Genomic DNA, 26193 nt, shown 5'->3' on the forward strand with positions numbered 1-26193 from the left:
GCCATAGAGGGACACTGCACAGTGCTGAACCAAGATAGTGTGAAGCGAAGGAAGTAGCATTTAAAAAAAAAATTTATTTATTCAAGAGAGCGAGAGCAAGAGAGAGTGCGCACAAGTGCAAGCAGGGGGAGGGGCAGAGGGAGAGGAGAGAGAGAATCCCAAGTAGACTCTATGCTTAGTGCACAGCCTGAGGCGGGGCTTAATCCCACGACCCTGAGATCAGGACCTGAGCTGAAACCAAGAGTCGGAAGCTTAATGAGCTGAGCCACCCATGCGCCCTGGAAGTAGTATTTTTTTAAAAAAAGGTTGTGGTCCTCGTGAAATGTTGCTGTGAAGTCAGGGAAGGTGATCTTTGGTAGTGCACTTTTAGTAAAGTGATAAGGATGCAAAACAGATTGCAGGGTCTTGAGGAGATGAGTGAGTAGCAAGAAAGCAGAGGTTGTAGACCATTCAATTTAAGAAGTTTTTCTTTGAACGAAGGAGAAGTGGGATAGAAGCTTGAAGCACAGTGGGGTTAGTTGATGTTTTTCAAGGAGGAGAGGTGTAAAGGTAGAAGGGAAGGTGTAAGTTGAGAGGGACGTACTGAAGGTATCATTGGAGAGGGAAAATGATCGAGAGATCAGGTTCCTTGAGAGTACCAAAGAATTTGTAAACTTTGAAAAAAATAAAGGATACATTTTCAAAACTGGAAAAGCAAGACAATGTAAATATATGATTAGGAGTTATTTTATTGGGAGTTTTTTTCAGAAACAACTTTATTAAAGGATGAATAGAATTTATATTTCATGATGGGTAATGAGAATCTGACTTCAAACACCTCATAATTTCATCTGGGCAAATCTCTTTTTCAATGGAATATTAATTGAAAATGGCACTAGTATAGGTTGAATGGCTGCTGAGATCGAACATCAAAACAACTAGTTCAGTTATTTGTGTAGTCATCTTTAAAAATTGGACACATTTTATGATGAGAGAAACTATGTAAATAAAGAGGTTACAATTACTCAAACTTTCCTATTTTCAGGGAAAATGAACTGTATAAAGAAGACAATCTTTTTTTTTTAAGATTTTATTTATTTATTTGACAGAGAGAGACAGCCAGCGAGAGAGGGAACACAAGCAGGGGGAGTGGGAGAGGAAGAAGCAGGCTCATAGCGGAGGAGCCTGATGTGGGGCTCGATCCCATAACGCCGGGATCATGCCCTGAACTGAAGGCAGACGCTTAACGACTGAGCCACCCAGGCGCCCCAATGAAGACAATCTTTATTTTCTAAGTTATACTTCGAGAACTTTTACATCATCAACAGAAAAGAATATATTTAGAAAGATTCACATCTAGGGGAATAATCTAAAACTATTCTGATGTTCAGAAATTTTGTCAGATGTTGAATAGCTTTCTTTTTAAAAATATTTTATTTATTTATTTGCCAGAGAGGGAGAGAGAGAGAGCACAAGCAGGGGGAGTGTCAGGCAGAGGGTGAAGCAGGCTCCCCGCTGAGCAAGGAGTCTGATGCGGGACTCGATCCCAGGACCCTGGGATCACGACCTGAACCGAAGGCAGATGCTTAACTGACTGAGCTACCCAGGCATCCCTGTTAAATATAAATAGCTTTTGATTCTAGTTTTACTTAGAATTATTTTGCTGTCAGCATAATACATACAAAAGCATCACATGGAACTGGGTATCTTCAGTGAGTCTTCAGAATTTAAGGCCTGCAGAACTTAACGTTTGAAAATTAAATATCTGTCTGATTGGAGCATTAAGCAAATAATTCATTTGATAATTTTCAGCTCATGTACTTTTGATCATTGATTTTTTTAAAAGGACTTTACTGTTATTTTAATAAGACTGGTTTCACTTTGCTCCTCTTTTCTTTTTCTAAGTGTATATAAAAGGAGAATGAATGTGTCATGTTTAGGGGTGTCTAATTACTGTTTTGCAGTACGGCATGTTGCTTGCAAGTTGGTGTGCATGTGTGGAGGCTCAGCTGCTTCAGAAGAATCTATTCAAAGACAGATTTTGGTAAGTCCTAACTAAATGAGGAGAAAGTGCATGTTCCATGAAATAGCCGTTACTTCTGTGAAGATGGTTGAAGTCAGTGTGAAACGGGATGGGGCTTATATCCTTTAGGTGCTATCCATGTTTCTTTTATGATAATTGTACCTATGACAATTAAAGGTCGGGGCAGTACTATCATTATTACAGTGGTTCAGTGGACTAAGTATTGAACTTAAATTCAGGATTTATGATAAGTAATAAAAAGTGACAGTTCTCTGCTTCATCATTCCCTACCCCTGTCTTGTTCCCTAGAAGTAAGTGTTATTTTTTAGTGGAAAATATTTTTCCCAGTGTTCTAAAATAGTATTTTATTGAAAAGCTTAAATGTGCATACAAAATAGGTAAGATAGTACGATGATTTCCCCATTTACCCATCACTCAGCTGAAGTAATCACCAATTCCTTTCCACTCATTTTCTCTGTATCTCCTCCAACAGCAAACCCCTGACCCCATGGATGATTTTGAAAAATACAAAACACATCATTTTATTCATGAATATTTCAATATGTGTCTCTAAAAGACAAGGTGTCTTTTTTTTTTTTAAAGATTTTGTTTATTTATTTGAGAGAGAGAACATGAGTGGGGTAGAGGGCAGAGGGAGAGGGAGAAGCAGACTTCTCACTGAGCAGGGAGCCTGATTCCGGGCTCCATCCCAGGACCCCAAGATCATGATCTGAGCCAAAGGTAGATGCTTAACCAGATGCTTAACCTCCTGAGCCATCCAGGTGCCCTGACAAGGTGTTTTTTTAATTCAAACAAACCCAGTGTCCATGATCACACCTGATAAAATTTAACAAAGATTTCCTAAAATCGTCAAATATCCAGTCTTCCCTCCTGCCTGCTTGTTCCTACACTCTCAGACTCTCACACTCTCATTCTTTCACTTGCTCTTGCTCACTAGTATGCTCTCTCTTTGCCCCTCCCTCCATTTGGTTTCTTAGAACCAGGATTAAAGAAATTCCACACCTTCTATTTTGTTAATATGTCTCTTTTAATCTACATGTTTCCCCCATCCTTTTTAAAATCTGAAGAAACAAGGTTGTTTGTCCTATAAAGTTTCCTGAATTCTGGATTCTGATGACTGCATCTGTATGGTATCATTTAATATAGTCTTCTGTCCCCTGTTTTTCCTGTAAACTGGTAGGTAGATTTAGAAACATGATCTGATGGTTCAGTTTTGTCAAGAATAATTCATAGGCTGTGTGGTATACTTCCGTCAGGAGGTACCAATATCTATTTATCTCTTTTTTAAAAAGATTTTATTTATTTATTTGACAGAGAGAGAGAGGGAACATAAGCAGGGGGAGTGAGAGAGGGAGAAGGAGGCTTCCCCCTGAGCAGAGACTGATGTGGGGCTCGATCCCAGGACCCTGGGATCATGACCTGAGCCGAAGGCAGACACTTAATGACTAAGCCACCCAGGCGCCCCTCCATTTGTCTCTTCTGTTGTATAAGTACCCTTTGATGATTATTGTCCCTGGGTCCATTATTTCTGTAGGGGTTTGCACATTCTACTTCTATATTCCTTTGTTTATGAACTGGGATAGAGAGAAACATTCCCTCATCAACTATCTGGTTACCTTGAAGTATACCTTTATAAGAAAAGACAGTCCTGATCCCCCCCTCCTTTTTTTTAAGCAGTTTTCAGAATGAGTTGGTTCTCTAACATCCTTAAATGATCAGGTAGGTTTTTTTTTTTTTAAAAGGTATCATTGTGAACTCATGGATTTTAACATTTGTAATGCATTTCAATCCATTTTAGTTATTATTCTTATTGAAGCACCTATCTTTGGCCAGAAGGAGCCTCTTAAAGTGATTCTGAAGCCTTTTGACACTACTCCAGTAATCTTTAATAGTAAAACTGAAGTAATCATCAAAATTTGATTCCTGGTATGACAGGATATCCAGTCTCATTTTGTATAGTTCCTGCCCTAGTCATTCCTCGAAAGAGTGCTGTTTCCATTTAGTGGAGAATGTTATTTAGAAACCACAATCTGGAAATTACAAGTGCTCATTGCTGCTGCATTGGTCTTTGTTTCTAGACCTTTTTACTAGACAGAGCTATGAAATACATGTTTGTGAAAGAGAAAATATATAATGAGTTCATAGTGATATATTGTTTTAAAATTGTATTTATTTATTTGAGAGAATGAGAGAGTGCCTATGTGGACTGGGGGCAGGGCAGAAGGGGAGGTAGAGGGACAAGCAGATACCATGCTGAGTGTGGAGCCCAACATGGGGCTGGATTCCATGACCCTGAGATCATGACCTGAGCCAAATGCTCAGATGAGTCAGATGCTCAATTGACTGAGCCACGAAGATGCCCCTCATAGTGATATTTCTAACTGATATTTAGGATTATAAGATTTTACTTAGCTTCTTGATTTTATATTTGTGTCTCTTTTCCTGCCCTGACAATCTTGGTGCCTAATGACATTAATATAATGAATAACTTGTTTTATCCAAAAAGTGTATAATTGTTTCATAATACATCAATATCAGTGTTGTTATTAAGCATGATTTCTAAAAACAGTTCAATAAATTTTTTGCCCTTTTTTATTCGTAGCATATATCTCACTAGGAATGTATAGTCAAAGTATTCTTTTAATATTATTAAAATATATTTTTAAAGATTTTATTTGAGAAAGAGCATGAGACAGAGAGAGAGAGAGAAAGGATGAGCAGGAAGTGGAGAGGAAGAAGCAGACTCGGGACTCAATCCAAGGACCCTGAGTTCATGACCTGAGCCAAAGGCAGGCTCTTAACCTACTGAGCCATCCAGGCGCCCCTTAAGATATTGTTTTAGAAGTACTTGAAATAATTCCTTTTTCTGTGATGAAGCTATTGACTTGATTAATTGATTGATTGATTTTAAAGATTTTATTTATTTATTTGAGTGAGAGAGAGCATGAATGGAGGGGAGGGGCAGAGGGAGAGGGAGAAGCAGACTCCCCGCTGAGCAGGGATCCCAACGCGGAGCTCGATCCCAGGACCCTGAGATCACGACCTGAGCCAAAGGCAGACGCCTAACTGACTGAGTCACCCAGGTGCCCCAGATTCTTTTTTTTTTTTTTTTGGCTTTTGAGTTTTGGCAATTGCTTTTTTCCTGCTATTATGATTGAATTTTGTTTTATAATTATATCAGATGTTTACATGGTTCCAAAGTTAAATCTACTGAAGGAAGTATATTCAGATAAGTCTACGTTCTATCTGTGTCCTCTCCACCCTGTTCCCTCACTTCCCCTGTGGATAGCTATTTTGTTTATCCTTTTTTTTTTTAAATAAAGCAAACAGGTATATATTAATGTCTTTCCCCACCCCAAAGGTTCTTAGATAAATGGTAGTATTCCATGTATAGAGTTTTTTTCCACCTTTTTTTCCATCTCATTTAATGTTACATCCTAGAGAGCACTCCATAGCAGTATTTAGAGATATTCCTCATTTTTTATATCTACGCAGTATTCAGTTGGTACATGTACCTTATGTTCAACCAGCTTCCTTCCATGGATATTTGGGTGATGCAGTTAATTGCCTCGTATGTATTTTTTTTTTAATTTTAAAGCTATTACTTGTAATTATTTCTGTTTTCACTTCTCATGGCTACCTCCATATATTTTAATCATGCATTCATATCACTGTATTAGTTTGCTAGTGCTGACATAACAAAATAACACAGACTAGGTGGCTTAAACAATAGAAATTTATTTTCTCAAAATTATGGAGGCTGGACGTCCAAGATAAAGGTGTTTGCAAGTTTGGTTTCTTCTGAAGCCCCTCTCCTTGACTTGCAGATGGCTGCCTTCTCGCTGTGTTTTTATATGGCCTTTTCTCTGTATGCATGCTTCTGTAGCGTCCCTTTGTGTATCCAGATTTCTCTTTATTAGGACACTAGTCAGATTAGATTAGGGCCCATGACAATAGTCTTATTTTAACTTCATCACCTTGTTAAAGGCCCTATCTCCAAATACAGTCCCATTATGAGGTACTGGGAGTTAGGGCTTCAACGTATGAATTTTGGGGAGATGTAGTTCAGCCAATAATAATAATAATAATAATAATATCTTGATTTATTAGTTTTATATATGATCTCTTTTTTCTGCTATGATAGATGAAGATTTATCTTCCTGTTATCTATTATCTCCCCTATTCCCTCTTTTAGTTTTTGTTAATTATATTATACTATTTTTAAGTTGTCTGATGGCAACCTTTTTAAAATTTAAATGTAATATATTAAAATTTTTCTACATCAAAAACTAATGATGTACTATATGTTGGCTGAGTATAATAAAAAAATGCAAAAAAATTTTTTCTCTCTCCATCAATTTTGGAGAGTATATTTTTACTTTCCACCCTGTGAGGATATTTGTACATTTGTGTTCTCTCTACCTTTCCCTCACCTTTAGCCTTCCGACTTCTGTTAACTTCTAATATTTGCATTTTTGGCTTTGTTGATTTCCAAGATAGAAAACTAAAAGGAGCATTTTACTGATTGTGACTGCTACACAATTCTGTGGATAATGCTATTTCTCTCTGTTTCCATCTGTTAGTTCTCTTAATTCTATTTCCTTAGATATTCTTCTGTTTGTTGAGTGTGATGTCTTTTCATGGGGTTGGCTTCCCTCAATTGTTTGGTGACTCTTGCTCATATTTGATTTGAGGTTCCTTGATAGTCTGAGAATGCCGCGTCACTCTGTTTACCATAACCCGAACTGAGTGACTGATCAAGAGGTAGGGCTGGATGTTTTGCATTGGCCTGTGTTGTCAGCCACCTGGAACTCTATTTTTCTCTAGCTTAAGTGATTGTACTCACTGTTCCTTCCTGGGGAGGAGGGAAGATATGTCTTGGTGGGGAAGCCAGCTGCCTGATACTACTGTTCACATCCAGGATGTTTTCCACATTTTGCATTTTTGTGCATTTTGGTGTGTGGGTTTTTGTTTCATCCCATTTGTTGTCTGTTTTTCAGAGGTTCCTCATAATTTCAAGTCAAATGAAAATGCCCCTTATTTTCCAGGACTCCTATTGAATAAGAAAAATATGTATATATTTTCTCTTATTTCTAGGAAATGTATATATATATACGTGTGTATATATAAATCCTTAGAGAGTATATGTATTATATATATATGACATAACACAAAATTTCTAGGGATTTATAGTATATAAAATTTATACTAAAGTTTGTAGTATACTTATATCCTATATATAAATTTATAGTAAAATGTACAGTGTATTTATGATATATATTTTATACATGCACACACACACACATCATGTCTAGGGATTTGGAGAAAGGGCAGAGCTGTAGTATGTGCTCAGTCCTCCATCTTCAGTCAGTTCTTGTTTGCTTCCATAGCATTTGTGCATATTACACAGCAACTATTTATTTAGATGTCTGTCAGTTATAATACTGTGAGCTTCTTTAGTGTGCCTGGCTTATAAAGGATACTTAACAAACATTTGTTGGACTAAAAAAAATTTTTTTTTTAAGATTTTATTTATTTATTCAACAGAGATAGAGACAGCCAGCGAGAGAGGGAACACAAGCAGGGGGAGTGGGAGAGGAAGAAGCAGGCTCATAGCGGAAGAGCCTGATGTGGGGCTTGATCCCATAACGCCGGGATCACGCCCTGAGCCGAAGGCAGACGCTTAACCGCTGTGCCACCCAGGCGCCCCGGACTAAAAAATTTTATTAGAGATGTAATTAAAAACTGGAACCAAGGTATATGGAGCTATAGTCTAATGCTTATCATATAACTTGCTTCAAGTATGTGAAGAATTAATTTTTCAGAACTTTCTATTTATATCTAAATTATCCCAATATTTTCTTTTAATAATTCTTAGAAAATGTGTTTTCAAGTCTATTCATTTTTTATTATTGCTTTCCTTGAGACAATTTCTATTCAATTATGGAGTTCAAAGCAGAACATAGAAGTATAATAAATGCTGTTATTTTTTTTTCTGGGGATTACACTACTGAATATGGACAGAGGATTAAATATTTTATCTAATACCCTCTTCAGCCAGTTTGGAGGAGTTGTGAATTTTTAAAAATTATTTTCTAACTTCTCTCTTCCAGATGAATATGAAAACAGGAAAAGGGTGGGTGGATGTTGGAAATGCTGTGATTGCTGATCAATTTTTTCAAGATGCCATGGCTGTAAGTTACCATTGATTTTTTGCTGTAGCAATTATTAGTAACAGTTGTGGTTATTCTCATCATGATGTTGTATTGTGATTTTATTTTCCAGGGTCTGGAGCAGTTATATGTCAGATTAATGCAGAGAAGCTCCAATGAGGTCCATATGACTTTGCAGAAGATTGCTGTGGAGAGGGACCTTTTCAAAGTGCTTTCCTACCAAGCAGAGGCAGTAAGTATCATGGTCACCACAGCCTTACACTGGGGCATTTTGTATATGTAAATGCAAAGTGATGAGATAGAACTTATGAGAAGAAAGTCAGGTGTCATTGGCCTTTTATGTAGGATATTATATTTGACCTTTTATCTCTGTTTTATATCTGAAGGTAACATTATTAATGGTGATTGGTATCTGTGTGGGGGTCGATGAGGTTAGAAAGCTAATATATAACTAAACATCATTTTCAATCACTGCATATAATGTCTGTCGTTTCTTTATGGCAATAGCCTCGACTTGAAACACCTCTCTGTGACTCTCCCTTACATTAACAGTCTGCCTAAAATAATTGCCTGAAAAGAGTCTTCTCCTTTGAAGTTGTTCTGTGTTGTTTACTGAGGTTTTCTAAAAGTCTGCTGCTATCAGTGTTTAAAAAGTTGTACTTTACCTCTGTTTGGCTTGTGGGTTTCCTCCTTTGTCACCATGCAGTTAGGTATTCATTTTTAGTTGACAAAATGTAAGCCTTGATGAGTTTGCTCTCTGTAATTACATAACTCTAGAAATGAAAGAAACTTCAAAAATCATCTAGTATAATCCTCTTATTTTTATTTTTAACATTTTTATTGAGATATAATTCATATACTATAAAATTCACACGTAAAATGTACAGTTTAGTGATTTAGTATATTCACAGAATTGTGCAACATTCACCACAGTCAAGCCAGCAGAAGGAAGTAAGAAAGATTAGAGAGGAAATAAATGATAGAGAAGCGAAAAAAAACCATACAACCGATAATGAAGCCAGGAACTGGTTCTTTGAAAAGATTAATAAAATTGATAACCTCTATCCAGATGTACCAAAAAGAAAAGAGAAAGGACCCCAAAAATGAAATCACAATGAAACAGGAGAAATAACCAACACCACAGAAATACAAATAATTGTAAGAGAATATTATGAAAAACTCTATGCCAACAAAGTGGACAACCTAGAAGAAACGAATAAATTCCTAGAAGCATATAAACTACCAAAACTGAAACAGAAAGAAATAGAAAAATTTAACAGACTGATAAACCAGTAAAGAAATTGAATCAGTGATTGAAAAACTCCCCCCCCCCCCAAAAAAAGTCCAGGACCAGATGCCTTCATAGGTGAATTCTATCAAACATTTAGAGAAGCGTTAATAGGGACGCCTGGCTGGCTCAGTAGGTGGAACATGCAACTCTTGATCTCAGGGTTGTAAGTTTGAGCCCCCTGTTAGGTATAGAGTTTATTGAAAAATAAAATATTTTAATAAAAGGAAAGAGTTAATACCTGTTCTTCTCAAACTATTCCAAAAAACAGGCAAAGAAGGAAAATTTCCAAATTCATTTTGTGAGGCCAGCATTACCCTGATACCAAAACCAGATAAAGACTCTACTAAAAAATAGAATGCAGGCCAATATCCCTGATGAACATGATTGCAAAAAGTCTCAACAAAATTCTAGCAAACCAAATCCAGTAATACATTAAAAAATCATTCACCACAATCAGGAATTTTTCAGGATTGCTTTGGGTATTTGGGATCTTTGGTGGGATTTATTATCAAGTGGGATTTATTCCTGGGTTTCAAGACTGGTTAATATTTGCAAATCAGTCAACATGATACACCATCTTAAGGGTAAAAGAACGGAGAAGAACCATATGAGCATGTCAATAGATGCAGGAAGAGCATTTGACAAAGTATAACATCCATTCATGATAAAAACCCTCAACATCTCCCTGTCCCTCTGTTGCTCTCTTTCTCCCCCTCTGCTGCTCGCTCTCTCTCTCTGTCAAATAAATAAATAAAGTCTTAAAAGAGACAGGTGCCTGAGTGGCTCAGTTGGTTAAGCATCTGCCTTTGGCTCAGGTCATGATCCCGGGGTCGTGGGATCAAGTCCCACATTGGGCTCTGTGCTCAGTGGGGAGTCTGCTTCTCCCTCTCCCTCTGCTGCTCTCTCTGTCAAATAAATAAATAAAATCTTAAAAAAACCCCTCAATGAAATAGGTTTAGAGGGAACATACCTCAACATAATAAAGGCCATATATGAAAATCACACAGTTAATATCATTCTCAATGGGGAACAATTGAGAGCTTTTCCTCTACAGTCAGGAACAGGACAGGGATATCCAGTCTCACCACTGCTATTTAGCATAGTCCTGGAAGTCCTAGCCTCAGCAATCAGACAGCAAAAAAAAAGGCATCCACATTGGTAAATAAGAAGTCAAACTTCCACTATTTGGAGATGATATGATAATTGCGTGTAGAAAACCCAAAAGACCCCAAAAAACTGCTAAAACTGATATACAAATTCAATAAAGTTGCAGGATACAAAATTAAACATACAGAAATCTGTTGCATTCCTATACACCAATAATGAAGAAGCAGAAAGAGAAATCAAGGAATTGATCCCATTTACAGTTACACCAAAACCCATAAGATACTTGGGAATAAACCTAACCAAAGAGGTTAAAGATCTGTACTCTGAAAACTATAAAACCCTGATGAAAGAAATTGAAGATGACACACAGAAATGGAAAGACATTCCATGCTCATGGATTGGAAAAACAAATATTGTTCAAATGTCTATACTGCCCAAAGCAATCTACATATTTAATGCAATCCCTATCAAAATACCACCAGCATTCTTCCCAGAGCTAGAACAAACAACCCTAAAATTTGTATGGAACCACCAAAGACTCCGAATAGCCAAAGCAATCCTGAAAAAGATGCAAAGCTGAAGGTATCACAATTCTGGACTTCAAATTATATTTCAAAGCTGTGGTGATTAACACATTATGGTACTGGCACAAAAGTAGACACATAGATCAATAGAACAGAATAAAAACCCCAGAAATGAACCCACAACTGTACAGAGTGTACAGCCAATCTTCAACAAAGCGGAAAAGAATATCGAATAGGAAAAAGACAGTCTCTTCAACAAATGATGTTGGGAATACTGGACAGCTACATGCTGAAATCTTGCCATTTGCAATGACGTAGATGGAGCTATAGAGTATTATGCGAGTGTAATAAGTCAGAGAAAGACAAATACTGTTATTTCACTCATGTGGAATTTAAGAAACAAAACAAATGAGCAAAGGGAAAAAAGGGAGACAAACCAAGAAACAGACTCTTGACTAGAGAACAAACTGATGGGAGGTGGGCCAGGGAGATAGGTTAAATAGGTGATGAGGATTAAGGAGTGCACTGGGGATGAGCACTGGATGTTGTATGGAGGTGTTGAATCACTGTATTGTACACATGAAACTAATATAACACTGTATGTTAACTAACTGGAATTTAAATAAAAACCTTTTTTTAAAAATAAAACATTTCATCACCTGAGAAAGAAACCCCCTATCCATTAGCAGTCACTTTCCATTCCTCCTGACCCCAGCCCTAGGAACCACTAATCTTTCTGTCTCTATAAATTTTGTTGTGATGAGCACTGGGTGTTATATACAACTAATGAATCATTGAACATAGCATCAAAAATTAATGATGTCCTATATGTTGGCTAACTGAACATAATAAAAAAAACTTACCTATTCTGGATATTACATATACATGAAATCAAACAATAAGTGTTCTTTGTGATTTGCTTCTTTCACTTAGCATGTTTTCAAGGTTCAGCTATGTTGTAGCCCGTATACTTCATCTGTTTATTATCAAATAATTTTCTACTGTATGAATATACCACATTTTGTTTATCTTTCCATTTACTGATCAACATTTGGGTTGTTTCTAATTTTGAACTATTATACATAATTCTGTTGTGAGCATTCATGTACAGATTTTTCTATGTACATGTCTTCATTTCACTTGGATATATATTCCTGTATAGGAATAGAATTGGTGAATAACATGGTAACTCTGTTTAATCTTTTGTGAAACTAGCAGAGGGAGAGAATCTCAAGCAGACTCCCTGCTGAGTGTGAGCCTGACATGGGGCTCGATCTCACAGTCCTGAGACCATGACTTGAGCGGAAATCAGGAGTTGGAAGATCAACCGACTGAGCCACCCAGGCGCCTTGACAGATTTAATTTCTTTATGTCTAAGAATTTTGTACTTTTAGCACTTACATTTAGGTCTGTGATTAATTTCAAATTATTTTTGGGTATAGCTTGAGGTAGGGGTCCATGTTCATTCTTTTGCATGTGTCTATCCATTTGTCATAGCACCATTTGTTGAAAAGATTATTCTTTCCCTATTGAATGGTCTTGGCACCCTTTTTTAAAAAAATTTTTATTTGAATTCTGGTTAGTTAACATACAGTGCAGTCTTTGTTCAGTACATGATTCATCACTTGCATACAATACCCAGTGCTTGTCATAACTGCACTCCTTAATACCCATCACTCATCTAGCCCATCCACCCACCTCCCTCCAGCAACCGTCAGTTTGTCCTGTATATTTAGGAGTCTCCTATGGTTTGTTTCCCTCTTTCTTTTTTCTTTTTCCCCTTCTTATATGTTCATCTGATTTGTTTCTTAAATTCCACATGAGTGAAATCGTATGGTGTTTGTCATTTTCTGATTGACTTGATTTGCTTAGCATGATACACTCTAGCTCCATCCACAGTGTTGTAAATGTCGAGATTTCATTCCTTTTGATGGCTGTGTAGTATTCCATTGTGTGTATATATATATATATATATATATATATATATATATATATATATATACCAAGTGTCTGTCTCTCCCTCTCTCTCTCTCTCTTTCTCTCTCTCTCTCTCTCTCTCTCTCTCTATATATATATATATATATATATACCATGTCTTCTTTATCCATTCATCAGTCAGTGGACATTTGGGCTCTTTTCATACCTTGGCTATTGTTGATAATGTTGCTGTAAACATGGGGGTGCTTGTACCCTTTTGAATCTTTATTTTTTTAAGATTTTTTTTGAGAGAGAGCACAAGCAGGGGGGAGAGGCAGAGGGAGAGGGAGAAGCAGACTTCCTGCTTAGCAGGGAGCCTGATGTAGGGCTTGATCCCAGGACTCTGAGATCATGATTTGAGCTGAAGGCAGATGCTTAACTGACTGAGCCACCCAGGTGCTCCTGAATCTGTATTTTTTTATCCTTTGGGTAAATACCCGTAAATACCTAGTAGTGCAATTGCTGGATCATAGGGTAGCTCTATTTTTAACTTTTTGAGGAACCTCCATACTATATTCCAGAGTGGCTGCACCAGTTTGCAATCCCACCAGCAGTGTCGGAGTGTTCCCTTTCTCCACATCCTTGCCAACGCCTGTTATTTCTTGTGTTGTTAGTTTTATCCATCCTGACAGGTGTGAGGTGATATCTCATTGTAGTTTTGATATATATTTCCCTGATGATGAGTGATGTTGAGCATCTTTTCATGTGTCTGTTAGCTATCTGGATGTCTTCTTTTTTTTTTCTTAAAAAAGATTTATTTATTTGAGAGAGAAAGAGAAAGAGAGCACAAGCAGGGGAAGGGGCAGAGGGAGAAGCAGACTCCCTGCTAAGTGGGGAGCCCGATGTGGGGCTCCATCCCAGAACCCTGGGATCATGACTTGAGCCGAAAGCAAACGCTTAACCGACTGAGTCACCCAGGCGCCCTGGATGTCTTTGGAAAAATGACTATTCATGTTTTCTGCCCATTTCTTAACTGGATTATTTGTTTTTTGGGTGTTGAGTTTGATAAGTTCTTTATAGATTTTGGATACTAACCCTTAATCAGATAGGTCATTTGCTAATATCTTCTCCCATTCTGTAAGCTACCTCTTAGTTTTGTTGATTGTTTCCTTTGCTGTGCAGAAGCTTTTTATCTTGTAAAGTCTCAATAGTTCATTTAGGCTTTTGTTTCCCCTGTCTCCAGAGACGTTTCTAGTAAGAAGTTGCTACAGTCAGTGTCAGAGAGGTTCCTGCCTGTGTTCTCCTCTAGGATTTTGATGGTCTCCTGTTTCATGTTTAGTTCTTTTATCCATTTTGAATTTATTTTTGTGTATGGTGTAAGAAAGTGGTCCAGTTTAATTCTTCTGTAGGTGTCCGTTTTTCACAATACTGTTTGTTGATGAGGCTGTTTTCCATTGGATATTCTTTCCTGTTTTGTCAAAGATTAGTTGACCATATAGTTGTGGGTCCATTTCTGGGCTTTCTATTCTTTTTAAAAAATATTTTATTTATTTGAGAAAGAGAGTGAGAGCACGAGAGGGACGAGGTCAGAGGGAGAAGCAGACTCCCCGCTTAGCAGGGAGCCTGATATGGGACTTAATCCCGGGACTCTGAGATCATGACCCAAGCGGAAGGCAGACACTTAACTGACTGAACCATCCAGGCTCCCCTGTTTTGTTCCTTAAATTCCACATATGAATGATATCATACGGTATTTGTCTTTTTCTGACTGACTTATTTTGCTTAGCATAATAAATATTTTTTACATTTCAGTTTTAAGTTCAATTAAAAGCAATGAGAACACTGGCAAAAGTTGTCAAATTGAACTTTATAGCTCTTTATTGAACTTTATTAGAAATTACAACTAGCTATAGCCTAGATAAAATCTCTTTGAGTCCTCAATACTTTTTAAGAGTTCTAGGGCTCCTGAGACAAAACAACAACAACAACAACAACAAACAAAAACCAAAAAAACCCACACACACAAAAACCCCAGAACTGTTTGTGTAGGATTGGTCCAGAGCTGTGACTGGCAGCATCAATATCACCTTAGGGGGATGCCTAGATGGCTCAGTTGGTTAAGCATCTGACTCCTGGTTTCAGCTCAGGTTGTGATCTCATGGGTTGTGGGGTCGAGCCTGGTGTTGGGTTCCACACTAAGCTGGGAGTCTGCTTGAAGATTCTCTCTCTCTGCCCCTTCCCCCCAGTCATGCACATGTGCACATATACTCTCTCGCTCAAATAAATACATCTTAAAAAAAATAAATAAAGGGTCATTAAAAATATCACCGGGAACCTGTTAGAAATGCAAATTATTGGATGCCACTCTAGACCCAGTGAATCAAATTCTGGAGGTAGAGCCCAACAATCTGTGTTTTAGCAAGCCTTTCATGTAATTCTGTTTTATGCTAAAATTTGAGAACCATTCCTGTTGCATATTCTGTCAGGATGTTTGACAGTGAGAAGAAAAATAGAGTTGTAGCTACTCAGAGAAGGATAGTTAAAGGAAGGTTATTTTCAAAATAGAGTATATATAAACATAGGTTGAATAGAAAAAGCCAGGGAGAAGAAGATTGGAGGAGTTGAATAAAGAGATGTCATATACCAGGAGATGGAAATGAATCTGATCAATACATATATAGGGGGTTAAAGAAGCATTTCTCTAGTGCCTGCTGTATGTGTGTGTGTATACATATATATGTCAGTATATATAAGTCAATGCTCTGTGCGATAGAGGTAGAAAGATCTCTAACGTTAGTATGTAGTACCTCTCTTGGAGGAGCTTAAGGTAAATTTTGTGGTAGATAAAGAGTATAAACAGGTGCATTACAACAGGGTAATTGCTTTAAGAGAAATATGAATGAAGTTCCACAATAAAATATGAACAAGTAACTCTGCTGTGAAAAATTAAGACTGAACTTTTCTGGTAAGGAAAGGGGCATAAAATAGATATTTTAAATTGCAGAGGAGAATTAGATGTTGGATAAGGGAGCACATGAGTTTTGGTTAAGGTGGAAGGTGAAGTATTTTGGGGAGGAGTACAGTAGGAAGATACGGCATATTATGAGAGTACTTGAAAAATGTGAAAAATAGGCTTGAATATCTGAGTGGGAAATGTCCTTAGGAAATCAACAAAGAAAGAAACTAATTTTTACTGAGCATCCACTACGTACTTGACATGGTACTAGGAGCTGTAACAGTTTTGATTGTGGAGCTGAAGTGAGGGTTTACTTGAAGTTAGCATAAGTTTTTAGTGGATCCATTCAGCATAGTTTACTGTTGTTTGATTATGTTGTCATTAGCAATTAGTAGCATATTAGGGGATGGTCAGTCTAGCATTTAATTTCTTGCATAAAAGTAATAACCCACTGCTGTTAAGCAGCAGTTCAGATCCAGCCTTGGAGCTTTTCTTCTAATGAAGGGGAAACCTAAGTTCTTTGGTCTATACAATACTTTATAGATCTGCTAGGATATGATTTGAAAGAGGTTTCTTCTCTTTAACAGTGAGTGCCACATAACGGCAAATAATCTCTTTTATTACAATTCTTGGCACTGGTGGTAGCTTTGACTGCTAAAATTATTCACATTTTTGTATACTGTCTTTTATTCTTTTTAGAGAGGGTGGGAGAGAGGGGGAGGAGAGAGGGGCAGAGGGAGAGGGAGCACGAGAATCTTAAGCAGGCTCCACACCCAGCATGGAGCCCAACACAGGGTTCCATCTCATGACACTGAGATCATGACCTGAGCCAAAATCAAGAGTCAGACGCTTAACCAACTGAGCTACCAGGTGCCCCTTTTGTATACTGTCTTAACGTTTACAAAATGCTTTCACATCTGTGATCTCATTTGATTCTCATAAATTCAGTCCTGTGTGGTAGGTATTACTTGTCCTTACTTTACAGTTAAGGAAATTGAGGCTCATAGAGGCTGTGACTTGCCTAACTTCGCTGAGCAAAGAAGTGGAATTGTCAAATAACAGTGTGGTACACCTGAAACTAATAGAACATTGTATGTCAACTGTATTTTGATTTTAAAAAAGGCAGAAAAACTGGGGATCCAAAGCCCATATTCTTTTACTACATCGGCATAGGCTGGGCATCATCCCAGATGTAATGAATCAGAATTTACAAGTGATGGGACCAGGGCCTGTGATTTTTGAAGAGCTTTGGTGCTCACCAAAGGTTGCTAGAGCATTACATCATGCTGCCTGTTCTTTAAGACTTGTACCCGAATTCTCTGTCTTTTGGGTTTGAAATATTGATTTGTGGCCCAATAAGATGAATAAAGTTTCAAAGCTACCTTGAATTATTAGAGATTTCATTTCTACTAAGGTGAAATCTGATTAATGATGGATACTTTATGGACTTTTTGCAGCACTGTATTGCTTTATATGTTGTAAGAACAGAAAGCATTCTCCGATATGGGGTTTGTCACTCAGCATTTCTCTTTTATGATGATTTCCTCCACCTTGAATAATGAATCAATCAGCAAGTATTCATCAAACATCTGTTTGTATAGATGTGAATATTATTTTGTAAACTCTGTAGATAATTGAGATTTGGCTTATTGAGGCTCTTATGTTTATAATTTTTTTCCCCTTTAACACAGTCTAGCATTTAAGCCTTAGAGGAGGGTTTCTACACAACAAGATGTCAAGCTTAATATTCAGCAGGTAGACAGAGGAGAAAACTAAAGAGAAGCTGGCTTCTTACATTCTTCATCTTTTCTTCTCTCTGCTCAACTGTTTTGTTACCCAAAGCACAAGAATATTGGATGTCACATAAGAAAGAGAAAAGAACACAGAAAATATAGGGATTTTTCCCCTTATAAAGTATTTCATCAAATTATTTTCTTGTATATATCCATGTTTTTATTTAATATGCCTTGTCAGCTAAACTTTTTTTTTAAATACTTTTTTTATTATATTATGTTAGTTCGATGATTCATTAGTTGCGTATAACACCCAGTGCACCATGCAATACGTGCCCTCCTTACTACCCATCACCAGCCTATCCCATTCCCCCACCCCCTCCCCTCTGAAGCCCTCAGTTTGTTTCTCAGAGTCCATAGTCTCTCATGCTTCATTCCCCCTTCTGATTACCCCCCCCTTTCTTTATCTCTTTCTTCTCCTACTGATCTTCCTAAACTTTTAAGTGACTGAAACAAGCCTCTTCTACAAGTGCCAACATGTGTGAATGATGTTTTCATTCATTTGAAGTTGTTCAGTCAGAATGATAGAGCTGACAGGAATCTTAGAGATAATATAGCACATTGTCTTGATTTTATGGATGAGGAAACAAACCATGAGAGTGTAAGGTTCAAGGCTATATATAATAAATATCAGAGTAGCTCTTCTGGCTCCAAGATAGGATTGCACTTAGCTGCCGTTCATTGCAAATATTCACATCAGTTCAGACTATGAGGTTATTGTGAGCCTGTTGTAGGACAAAAGACTCCTATTTAACATTTAAAAAATCCCTCTAATGTGGAGATAAATATAAGAGTTATTCAAGCTGGGGAAGCATCTATTAGACATGGCATTGTATCATACTATAGTAACACAAGATGTACACCAGTTTTACCATTTCCAGAAAAAAGTAAATGACTCCCATCACTATCAACTCTTGTGTTACGCAAGATTCTTTTTTTTTTTTTTTTTTTTGTATTTTGAGCTGGCTATTATGTTTAGCTAGATCAACCAGTGTTGCTAAAAAGATTAGAAAACAAATTAAGACTTTTTAACGTGAGTTAAAAATATGTTAAAATTGACTTATAGACAAATAGCTTGTTATTTCACTTTAACCAATTATTGATAATTGTTTCACTTTCTCAGGCATGTGCTCGAGGGGATTTTCAAAGAGCATCTACGTGTGCACTGCGCTGTAAGGATATGTTGATGAGGTTCCCCAAAATGGTGAGTGAAATCTCTGCATTTATTCTCCAAGAATTTGAAAATATGCTATATCGGGTTCTAGGTAGAATCATGACTACTTCATGCAGCCCTTCAGAGATTATATTTGAGGTCAGTTTCACTCATTTAGCTGATCTTTGAAATATTTTCGTTGTTCTTTACTAGAAAGATTGTTTAAAAAAGCAAAGGGCTATTTCTTAAAATTTCTTTGCTTTCCCTTTTATTGTCAAACCATTTTGATAACATTTCCTCCATATTTCAAGCTGTGTGATGAAAGAATGGGGAAAAAATGAGTTTATTTCCCTGCTGGCAAGGTCAATAACAGTTAATCCTATCACTGCCATCGTATTTTTCTGTATTGGGTTGTGGGGGTGTCAGACAATTGATGGGGTAAATAAATCCTACTTCCCAGTCTGGTTCTCATCAAAATTCCAGGGTTGATAATTTTTAATTTTTCTACTTTATCTCCCTTTTCTATTCTTTCTTTGTTATTTCACTGCCTATGTCTATTTCACTCTTTACTGTCACAGAGGGAATTGATAAAGATATATTTGGATGCTAAGGTGAATGTTCCTGGGGCTTCATGTACTACACCTACTTATGAGATTGGTCTTATTTTTCCCCAAAATTCTGTTACAACGTAGAACTTAATTTAGTAAGTATATATTACCAATTATATGCTAGTTACTCTTCAAGGCTTTATTTTTTAATTTATTTTATTTAAATTATTTAAAAAAAATTTATTTATTTGAGAGAGAGAAGGAGAGTGAGAGAGAGAGCCCGAGCGGGGGTGGGGGGGGTGGATAGAGGGAGAGTGAGAGGGAGAAACAGACTTCCTGCTGAGCAGGGAGCCTGATGTAGGACTCGATCCCAGGACGCCAGGATCATGACCTGAGCTGAAGGCAGACATTTAACCGACTGAGCCACCCAGGCGCCCTCTCTTCTAGGCTTTAAAAATTTTTTTTTTAATTAATTTTTTTTATTTTTTAAAGATTTTGTTTATTTGAGAGACAGAGAGAGAGAACGAGTGGAGTGGAGAGGGAGAAGCAGACTCGCCACTGAGCATGGAGCCCAACGTGGGGCTCGATCCCAGGACCCTGAGATCATGACCTGAGCTGACGGCAGATGCCTAACCGTCTGAGCCACCCAGGCGCCCCTAGGCTTAGGGGTGGCTGGCTGGCTCAGTCTGTGGAGCATGTAACTCTTTTTTTTTTTTTTAAAGATTTTATTTATTTATTTGACAGAGATAGAGACAGCCAGCGAGAGAGGGAACACAAGCAGGGGGAATGGGAGAGGAAGAAGCAGGCTCATAGCGGAGGAGCCTGATATGGGGCTCAATCCCAGAACGCTGGGATCACGCCCTGAGCCGAAGGCAGACGCCTAACCGCTGTGCCACCCAGGCGCCCCATAACTCTTGATCTTGAGGTTGTGAGTTCAAGCCCCATGTTTGGTGTAGAGATTACTAAAAAAAATTCCATAAAATTTTTAAAAAGTTTAAAAAAATGTAAGGCAATTTCATATTTAAAAAAAATGTTACAAGAATAGTACGAAGAGCTCCTTTTATCCTTTACATGGAGACCTCATTCAAGTTTCCCAAAACTGTCCTCTATACAAAATGGAATCAGTCTCGGATTGTACCTAGTCTTTTTCAGTCTGGAACACTTTGTCACTCTTGCTTGACTTTCATGACTTTGGCAGTTTTGAAGATTACTGAGCAGGCAGTGTCTTATTTTTTTATTTTTAATTTTTTAAAATTTATTTTTATTTTTTATTTTTATTTTTTTTTTGAGTTTTCAGGTATCTGAAATATTTTTTTTATTATGTTATGTTAGTCACCATACAGTACTTCATTAGTTTTTGATGTAGTGTTCCATGATTTATTGTTTGCGTATAACACCCGGTGCTCATTACAACACGTACCCTCCTTAATGCCCATCACCAGCTACCCCATCCCCCCACCCCCCTCTCCTCTGAAACCCTCAGGTTGTTTCCCAGAGTCTATAGTTTCTCATGGTTCATCTCCCCCTCTGATTTCCCCTGCTTCAGTTTTCCCTTCCCCTAATGTTAATTTTTTTGAGATATGATTGACGTATCGTGTAAGTTTGGAGTACACAGCATGTTGGTTTTATACGTTTATATATTGCAATATGATTACTATAGTAGTGTTAGCTAACACCTTTATTATATCCCATGATCATTGTTTGTTTTTTCTTTTGTGTTGAGAGCAGTTAAGATCTAGTCTCTTAGCAATTTTGAAATTTATAATACAGTGTTGTTTAGTATAATTACTATGTTGTGCATTAGATCTCCAGAACTTATTTATCTACTAGCTGCAAGTTTCTACCCTTAAGCAACATCTTCTTAATTCCCCCACCCTTAATTTGAGTTTGTTCAGAGCTTCCTCATGTTTAGAACAAATTATGACTCTGGGACCAGAAAATCACAGAAGCGATTCTATATTCTCCTCATGGCTTCCTATTGGGTGGCAGACAGGATTGATGTAGTCTGTTATTGGTGGTGCTAATTTTGATCTCTTGATTAAAATGTTATCTTCCAGGTTTCTCTACTATAAATGTATGTATTTTTTCCCTGTGTTATTCATAAGTATTTTGTGGGGTGATACTTGGAAACTATATGAAGTCCAATTTCTCATCGTACTTTCACCATCCATTGATATTTCTTACCTAAATTAGTACTGTGATGTTTGACAATTGGCTATTTTTTCTAATTCCATCTTTCTTTCTATATTTATTAGTTGACATTCTACTATAAAAAAACTTTTTTATTGTGGGAAAATATGTATAACATAAAATATGTCATTTTAACAATTTTTAAGCATATAATTCATTGGCATTAAGTACATTCACAATGTTGTATAACCATCACCACTGTCAGTTCCCAAAATTTTTCATCACTCCAAATAGAAACTCTGTGCCCATTACACAGTAACTCCCTGTTACCTCTTCTCCACAGTTCCTGGTATCCTCTGATCTACTTTCTATCTATGGACTTTCCTGTTATAGAAATTAGGTATAATTGGAATCATATAATACTCATCCTTTTATGTCTGGCTTACTTCATTTAGCATTAATATTTTTAAGATACACCCATGTTGTAGCATGTGTCAGAATTGTATTCCTTGGGTGGCTCAGTCGTTAAGTGTCTGCGTTCGGCTCAGGGCTCCCTCCTCTGCTAGGAGCCTGCTTCTTCCTCTCCTACTCCCCTTGCTTGTGTTCCCTCTCTTGCTGGCTGTCTCTCTCTCTGTCAAATAAATAAATAAAATCTTAAAAAGATTGTATTCCTTGCTATGATTGAATCATATTTCATTGTATGTACATACCACATTTTATTTATCCATTCATCAGTTGATGGATACTAGGGTTGTTTACATCTTTTGGCTATTGCAAATAATGCTTCTATGAACATTGATGTATCAATTTCTGTTTGAATCCCTGTTTTTATTATTTTTTGAACCCTTGGTTTTTTTTTAATGATTCATTTATTTTAGAGATAGAGAGCAAGCACAGGGATGGGCAGAGGGAAAGGGAGAGAAGCAGACTTCTGCTGAGCTCTGAGCCCAACGTGGGGCTCAATCTCACGACCCTGAGTTCATGACCTGAACCAAAATCAAGAGCCAGATGTTTAACTGAGCCACCCAGGCGCACCTTGAACCTTTGTTTTTAATTCTCTTGGATAAATATCTAGGATTGTAATTGGTGGGTCACATGGTAATTCTGTGTTTAACTCTTTGAAGAACCACCAAACTGTTTTCTGTAGCAGCTGCACCATTTTACATTCCCACCAGTAATGTATGAGGGTTCGAATTTTTCCATATCTTCACCAACTCTTTTTTCTTTTTTAGGATTTTATTTATTTATTTGACAGAGATAGAGACAGCCAGCGAGAGAGGGAACACAAGCAGGGGGAGTGGGAGAGGAAGAAGCAGGCTCATAGCAGAGGAGCCTGATGTGGGGCTCGATCCCATAACGCCGGGATCACGCCCTGAGCCGAAGGCAGACGCTTAACCGCTGTGCCACCCAGGTGCCCCAATATCTTCACCAACTCTTATTTTCCCGGTTCTAAAATTATTATAGCCATCCTAGTAGGTGTGTAGTGGTTTCTCATGCTTTTGATTTGCATTTCCTTAATAAATAATGATACTGAACATCTTTTCATGTGCTTATTGGGCATTCATATATTTTCTTTAGAGAAATGTCTATTAAAGTCCTTTGCCTAGTGTTTTTTTTCCTTTGCCTATTTTTAAATTGGGTTGTCTTTTGGTTGTTGAGTTGTAAGAATTCTTTATATCGTCTGGATATTAAAGGCTTATATGATTTGAAAATGTTTTTGCCCATTCTGAGGGTTGTATTTTCACTCTCTTGATAGTGTCCTTTGATGGACAAAAGTTTTTAATTTTGATTAAGTCCAGTTTATCTATTTTTTCCTTTGTTGCCTATGCCTTTGGTGTCATTTAAGAAACTTGCCAAGCCAAGGTCATGAAGATTCTTGTGTTCCTTTGAGAGTTTTACAGCTTTAGCTCTTAAGTTCAGGATTTTGATCCATTTTAATTTTTGTGTATGGTGTGAAGTGTAAGGGTCCAAGTTCATTATTTTGTTTGTGGATATCCATTTATTGTAATACCATTTGAAGAAATTATTCTTTCCCCATTGAATGGTCTTCATACCCTTGTCAAAAGCCAATTGACTATAGATTTCAGACTTCCTGTGCTCTCGCTTTTATTCTGTTGGTCTCTATGTCTATTCGTATGCCAGTACTCCACTATTCTGATTATTGTTTTGTTCTGCTATACATTTGAAGTGGGGAAGTGTGAGACCTCCAACTCTGTTCTATTTCAAGATTGTTTTGGGTCTTCTGGGTCCCTTGTGATTTAATATGCATTTTAGCGTAGGTTTTCCCACTTCTTCAAAAATGGTCATTGGGATTTTGATAGGGATTACACTGAATCTATATATCTATTTGGATAGCATTGTCATCTTATACTAAGTTTTCCATTTGTAGGTGTGCTGACAGTACTCCATCTTTGGCTCTCCATCTTGTTCCTGTCTATTCAATGAGTTCTCTTGGAGCTACGTGTTTTGGCCCCTTGGAGATAAATGTACACACCTTAGAAATGCCCACCAAAGCTGGAATGTGGGGAGGCTTGTTTTAACCTCTCATGGATGTGTTAGAGATAGTATAGTCTTTTCCCATCTTGATGCGCACATAGAGTCATGAGGTCTCTTAAATGTTAGCTCTCAGGTGCATGCAAACCCTTTGAAGTGTATATAGACCTTTTGATTTCACTACAGTGCCCTCCCTCGTGTCCCTTTGCTCAATAAAATCTGTAGACTAAGGTCTAGACTCTGTGGAAAATAGATGCAGCTGCCCTGATCATTATCTGCCCAATCCTCCCTGTCAGTTACCCTAAATAAACCTGTAAACTGTATGAAGTTGCCTACTTCGTTTTTCAGTCTCAAAGTGGTTTCTCAGTTTGGAGGACAGTCCCTCCCCACCTTCTAACACCAATCCATGAACATGGAATGTCTTTCCATTTATTTAAGTCTTCTTTAACTTATTTCTGCAATGTTTTATAGTTTTCAGTGTACAGTTCTATACCTCTTTGGTTAAATTTATTCCTAATATTTTATTCTTTCTGATGATATTGTAAATGGAATTATTTTCTTATTTTCCTTAATTGATTGTTCATTTCTAGTGTATAGAAATACAGCTGATTTTTGTGTGTTGATTTTGTAACCTTCAAATTTGCTGAATTCACTTATTACCTATAAAAGGGCTTTTTTTTAAAAGATTCTTTAGTATGTTCTACTTATAAGATCATGTCACCTGTGAATAGAGATAGTTTTACTTCTTCATTTCTAATCTGGATGCTTTCTTTTTTTTTCCTTTTTTAATTGCTCTAACAAGAACTTCCAATACTGTTTTGAATAGGAGTGATGAAAGCTGGCATCCTTGTCTTGTTCTTGATATTGGAGGAAAAGCTTTTGGTCTTTGATGTATGATGTTAGTATGATGTTAGCTGTGGGTTTTTCATGATACAGCTTTTATCATGTTGAGGAAGCTCCTTTCTATTCCTTGTTTGAGTGTTTTCATTGTGAGAGGTTGTGGAATTTGTAAACTACTTTTTTTAAATCAGTTGAAATTTTCATGTGTTTTTCTATAATTTTTGATATATTGTTATTTTCTTTTTTGAGAGAAGACTGCGTACATCACGCACCTTTACTGCTTAATACTGCAGTGTGTATTTCTTTTTTTTTAAAGTAAACTCTATCCCCAACATGGGGCTCAAACTCATGGCCCTGAGATCAAGAGTCACATGTTTTACCAGCTGAGCCAGCCAGGCGACCCCAGTATATATTGCTTAAGAATAGAATATTCTCTCCTTTATAAACACAGAACAATGATCGAATTCAATAAATGTAACATTAATAAGTACTTTAATCTATAACCCATATTCTAATTTTGTTAATTGTCCAAATAGTGTACTTTATAGCATTTGTTCTCCCCACCCCCTACCAGTCCAGGATCCAGTTCAGGATTATGCTTGCATTTAATTGTCCCATCTCTTTAGTATCTTTTAATCTGCTTTCATGTTTCATGAAATTGGCATTTCCAAAACAGCTTTATTGAGATATAGTAAATCATATACATTTAAATTTTATGGTTTGATGAGTTTTGGCGTATGTATACACACATGAAACCACCATCACAATCCATAACCCCCAAAAGTTTTCTTTTGTCTCCTGTTCCTCCTCCCCTGCTCCTATCTTTTTACCCAGGCAACCACTGATTGGTTTTCTGTCTTTATAGATTAGCTTGCAGTCTTTTGTATTTTTATATAAATGGAATCATGATTTGCCTTCTTTTACTTAGTATAATGATTTTGAGATTCACCATGTGTTTGTTCATGTCAGTAGTTTTTGTTTGTTAATTTGTTTTGGTGGTGAAACAAGAAGGGAATTTATTTCAGTGAGGCCAACACTGGGAAGGGAGTGGACTAGTATGTGAAAGACTGTCTCCCTAGTAGTTTGTTTTTGATTGCAGAGTAAAATTCCATTATATGGATGGATCACAATTTGTTTATTCCCCTGTAGATGAGATATTCAGATTATTTCTAATTTTTAGCTGCTTTTTAAAAATCTAATACAAGTGGAACTGCTTTAAACATTCATGTATAAATCTTTTTGTGG

At 37.1% G+C, this 26193-nt stretch overlaps 1 protein-coding gene across 1 annotated transcript in view; it reads left to right on the forward strand.

Annotated features, from left to right (window-relative positions):
- Positions 1-26193, forward strand: part of TEX11 (testis expressed 11) — a 270954-nt gene that overhangs the window by 20093 nt on the left and 224668 nt on the right. The window contains exons 4-7 of the mRNA XM_087859806.1: positions 1944-2023; positions 8137-8217; positions 8309-8428; positions 18908-18988. Coding sequence (XP_087715932.1) covers positions 1944-2023; positions 8137-8217; positions 8309-8428; positions 18908-18988 — 362 coding nt within the window. The remainder of the gene's footprint in view (positions 1-1943; positions 2024-8136; positions 8218-8308; positions 8429-18907; positions 18989-26193) is intronic.

The sequence above is a fragment of the Ursus americanus genome, chromosome X, assembly GCF_024610735.1.
Source record: "Ursus americanus isolate L20-20 chromosome X, mUrsAme1.1.p, whole genome shotgun sequence".
NCBI classification, from domain to species: Eukaryota; Metazoa; Chordata; class Mammalia; order Carnivora; family Ursidae; genus Ursus; species Ursus americanus.